The 4513-nt window shown below is 37.8% G+C and overlaps 1 protein-coding gene across 1 annotated transcript; it reads right to left on the bottom strand.

Moving 5' to 3' along the window:
• Positions 1 to 704: 704 nt before the first annotated feature.
• LOC104532031 (SWI/SNF complex subunit SMARCC1-like) lies at positions 705 to 4513 on the bottom strand (the record flags this gene model as incomplete). Its single annotated transcript, XM_010177112.1, has 3 exons — positions 4461 to 4513; positions 2814 to 2889; positions 705 to 849 (listed from the first exon to the last, which is right to left on the bottom strand). Coding segments are annotated over exons 1-3 (271 nt in total), but the record flags the coding sequence as incomplete, so codon positions are not given.

Here is a 4513-nt window from a genome sequence, read left to right as displayed (position 1 = left end):
CAGCAGCTCTCCCCCCACTCCTCCCCAAGTGTTCATCCACAAATACTACAGTTACTGAAACGCTGCAGGCTACACTCTTCCTTAATACACCCTACAACTGAGAAGCTAAAAAGCAATAATATCAAAACACACACCACATTCAGCTCCAGGACACTTCCATCTGTCAATGTGAAAACCCCTGAATTTTCTACAGGCATCCCCCAGATGCTGCAATGGCTGTGTGCTTAAGAACTCTGCTCTTAGAGCAAGATTCAAATGCTAATGTGTAACTTGCTCAATATACTCTGTCCATCAGGAGAGACTTCCTAGTGAGTAGTCCAGCCTTGAGATTGCATGAATGTGTTTTTAGAGTCCTAACCAACTTCCTGCATTGGGAAGGATACAAAAATTAGTTTCAAAAAGTACAGGGAATTTGGAAATCAACTATTAACTGATGCTGTTTAACACACCCTGGCTTCATTTATGAGAAAGCACAGTGTGGGTCCTACTTCTTATCATCCTCAGGAAGGGTGAAAACAAACCAAAAAACAAAAAAATCAAAGTGCACACTTACGGATAAAGGAAATACATCAGAAGAAGTTAAACTAGACTGTGTTATCACAGGCACCTCAACTGTTCAACTAGCTTAGCTTTAGCAACTTTGAGTCCCAAAAATTTGACTTATGGAGAGATAAAGAAGATTAATGTATCAACAGGTCACTCACCAAGCAGAGAACCACCTACCTCTTCATTTTTCATGGAGATTCTCTGTCGAAAACTCACTGATTTCCTGTTCTCATCTACCTCATAATCCTCTTCATTCATCCATTCGTTGAATATATCTGTGTCCAAAATCCACTTGGCGTGAACCTAAACAACAGAACAACATATCAACATGCTGATGTTTTCTGAAAAAATTAACTCCATGACAGACCTAACAGGATGAAGGGAATATCTGCAGCTTTGTAATCAGGGTCTGAACTTCTAAGTATCTCATAATGGTTTTATACCTACTAGATGACAGTTTCATGAGGCAATATAATAAGGGATGAACGTGCCTGTGAGTCTACTGAATGCCATGTCTGTTCCTCAGTCATTTTTAAGCCTTCTGAAGTGTGAGGTTGGTTCTCACAGCTGGGACAGCAGCTCCATATTAAGAGCATACTTTGAATGGTGAAAATCACCATCAAAATCTTCTAGTTAGAAGACAGATCATCTCAGCAGATACATTGTGCCACAAAGATGACAAAAAATAGGAAGAGTTGGTCATATCTTGGAAAGAAAAGATTGTGACTATCTTGACTTAAAATCTATCTTCAAATAAAGTTCTAGTTTACATAGCTGAGCAAAGAAAATAAATTCTTGAGTTTTAGCATGATTTATATGAAGAAGTGTATGTGTTCCAGTTATTTACAGGTAACTACTTGGAATAAATAAGTAGTGTTTGAATAGACATCCAGTTATTTTCTGACCTGAGTTGCTGTTTTTTACCTCTGCTGTTTAGATCAAGAGTGTACACACAGAACAACATTGCATGTTATGTATAAAAAAGTCAAATAAAAGGACAATAAAGCAGTATTTACTACTGTCCAATTATAATTGCTCTGTATTATTCACTTCCAATGAGCTAAATCAGAAAGACAAATCATTTCTGTAGAAAGAAAATTAATTATGTAGAGAACCTAAATAAGGCTGCTGATGTCGGTTTGAACGCTCACATGGTGTCTAACCACTGACTTTTTGCATCATTACAACAACAGTTAAAAGCAGAGTTGCCATTAAATTGAACTTTTCCATTAAAAAGAAAGGAGGTATGACCTTCAGGGATTCTTTAAACAGCTACCGGTTTTCTCAGACACCTTCACGTTGGCTCTAACCCAAGGACAGTTGTATTTGTACACTACAATTCATTTGCAATGCCAAGGCTTTCAGAAAATTGAGTAAAATCAAGAAACTTGCACTGTGCCCTGTACGATGAGCGTACAGAAGGTGGCAGCTGCAGTGGCACTGAGTGAAGACAAACTCGAGAGCTTCCCCAGCAGTGTGAAACCAGTGGATGGGGGAGCCCACGGCCACACACAATCTGTCAACCAGACCACAGCTCTATTTTGATCCCAAAAGCTAAATCTGTTGGGAATAAAGTTGCCATTACAGTAACTCGTAGAGAAGAGTAAGATTTCAATTGTACCACAGGCTTAAAAAATTCAGCTTTGTTCTCCTAAAGAAGCTTCTGAATTTCCATATTATTTAAGCCCTAGTATTTCTAGCTATTTCTAATTGTAGAAAAAGATGAACTTTCTGCACACAAGATATGTTTTAAGCCCTGTAGTACATCTGTCTGGTAACCTCACATTTCTAACCTGATAGTTCTTTCCTCTAACAATATTCTTCCAAAAATATAATGAAGATATGTTCTTTCCCCCCCCCCCACTTCCTCTCCTTAAACACTGCATAATGCCATTACCCCTCCTAATGAGTTGTCAGGTTTCATCCCAGAGACGGCTGCACTACAGCAGTAAGGGAAGGACTTACCTTTAACACAAACCACCTCAAGTCAGGCCAAAATAAACATGGTGATGTTGGCACTATCAGGGATGCATAAGTCTGTCCTTTTCACTCACAAAATAAAGTATTTTTTTTCAACAGCACTTCTCCCCAAATAAATGTTTTAGACATTTTTATTGTGGCTCTAAAAATATCTCTCTGCTTTTCCATATATATATGGAAATACAGCCATAGCTACTCAGCAGCACATTAAAACATCTCTCTAGTAGCACCTGAGCATGAGCTATACCAATATAGTAATTTTGGGAACCTGGTTAAGAGAGACTTACCTTCCATGGCTTTTCAGGAATTGGAGGATCCTCAATTTCAGCGTCTATTTCATTGGCATGAACCCAAGTGTCATAGCTAATGAGTCAAGAGAAAACAAAATGAGTCCCCTGGGCTGTTCATCCAGAAAGATCACCGGCAGGAAGATTTATTCAGCAATTTTGACATGTGCAAATCATATTCCTGGCATACAATAGTAAAGTATTTTCCAGGCAATGAAAAGTGAAAGCAATAGTCACTGGTTCCTGCTACAGAAATAGAGCACACTGAAAAGGGAGAGGTTCAAGGCATCCGAATGCACATTTTTAACCTTCTGAATTTAAAAGTCATTTCAGTGAAGCCAGTTCCAGATGAAAACTGCAAATCTACTCTCTAGATTCAGGGTTATAAATGCAGTTTCTGAGTCACCTGTTCAAACCTTGGCATTAAGTTAATTAACTTGTTTCTGTTCTTATGAGTTTAAAGCAAAAGATATTGAACTCCTAGAAGAAAGGAGTATGAATCCTCTCCTTCAATCTCTACTGCTGTGGAATCCATCTATTATTATTTACATTCAGTTTTCCACATGTTATTCCCTCAAAAGCCTATTTAGAAATAGTAAGAAACTGCACTCAGTTAACAGCAAAAGCCAAAATACTTTGTAATCAACACGAGGCATGTTACTGAGCAACTGCAAGAAAAGATGTGTATAAAGCATTCCTCATGTTTATATTGATATTTATAAATACATATACATGTGCAGTCAGCACACAAACTTGACTACTAATATGATATAAATAAAAAAGAGCACATTTTAGTACTCTTAAAAAATTATTTAAAAAAAGTCAACACTGGGTTACCAACCTTTTAAGTTTTCCACAACCTAGACTCAGAAATCAGTTATTACAAATATATTTAAGTTACTTACAGTATTTACACTATCTTTTAACATTTTCTAATAACACAGGTCACCTTTCTCAAATATATGCACTTACACTTGACTAAAGGCAACCCACGGAGTGAAACCTCTGTCAAAGAAAGCTCAGCTAGGTGATTACAACTACTCCCTTTTGGCTTTAAAGTGTTTAACTTCATGGAAAGGTTTACTCTGCCTTTTGAAAGTCTGGTGCAATTTGCAACCTTACTAGTGGCTCTGCAGAAAAACAGACTCTCCTTTTGAAACCTCACCCACCTGCCAGTATCACAGTATGAATATTTCAGTTTTAAGCCACTAATTAAAGTTTTTTCAAGCTTTGGACACTGAGATAAATGGTAGCAATGTGAAATTACTACGTGGTTATACACCATAAGACAACCACTGCTTGTCTCATAATACAAAGAAGGATGTACAATAATTCAGAATCAAAACAACAGGACTGTACATTCAGATTAAATTTTTAAAAGAGACAGTGTGAGATAGGTCTGAGCCTGTCATATTCTGCAGAGGAAGAAAAAGAGCATAGCTGTAGCCCACACAGCTGGGACATCCCCCACACAGGGTCACTACTGGTCACCAAAGAGCACTGCTATCCAGAGATATAAGACTCAGCAAGCTAAAGGAGAAGGTTGTTTGAGGACATGGATTTTCCTACTTGCAGGTTTTAATCAAGACTTTTCCTTCAACAAACTTAAGATTTGGGGTCTACTTTCTTCCCCTACTTTTACTTTACCTGTCTGGAAAAAAGCCCCAGTGTACCAGCACCTGCTTGTCTTTTTTCATCAC

This window comes from Antrostomus carolinensis, unplaced genomic scaffold (assembly GCF_000700745.2).
Source record: "Antrostomus carolinensis isolate BGI_N321 unplaced genomic scaffold, ASM70074v2 scaffold47131, whole genome shotgun sequence".
NCBI lineage: Eukaryota > Metazoa > Chordata > Aves > Caprimulgiformes > Caprimulgidae > Antrostomus > Antrostomus carolinensis.
The sequence above is the reverse complement of the archived record's forward strand: the minus strand, read 5'-3'. Positions and strand labels throughout refer to the sequence as shown.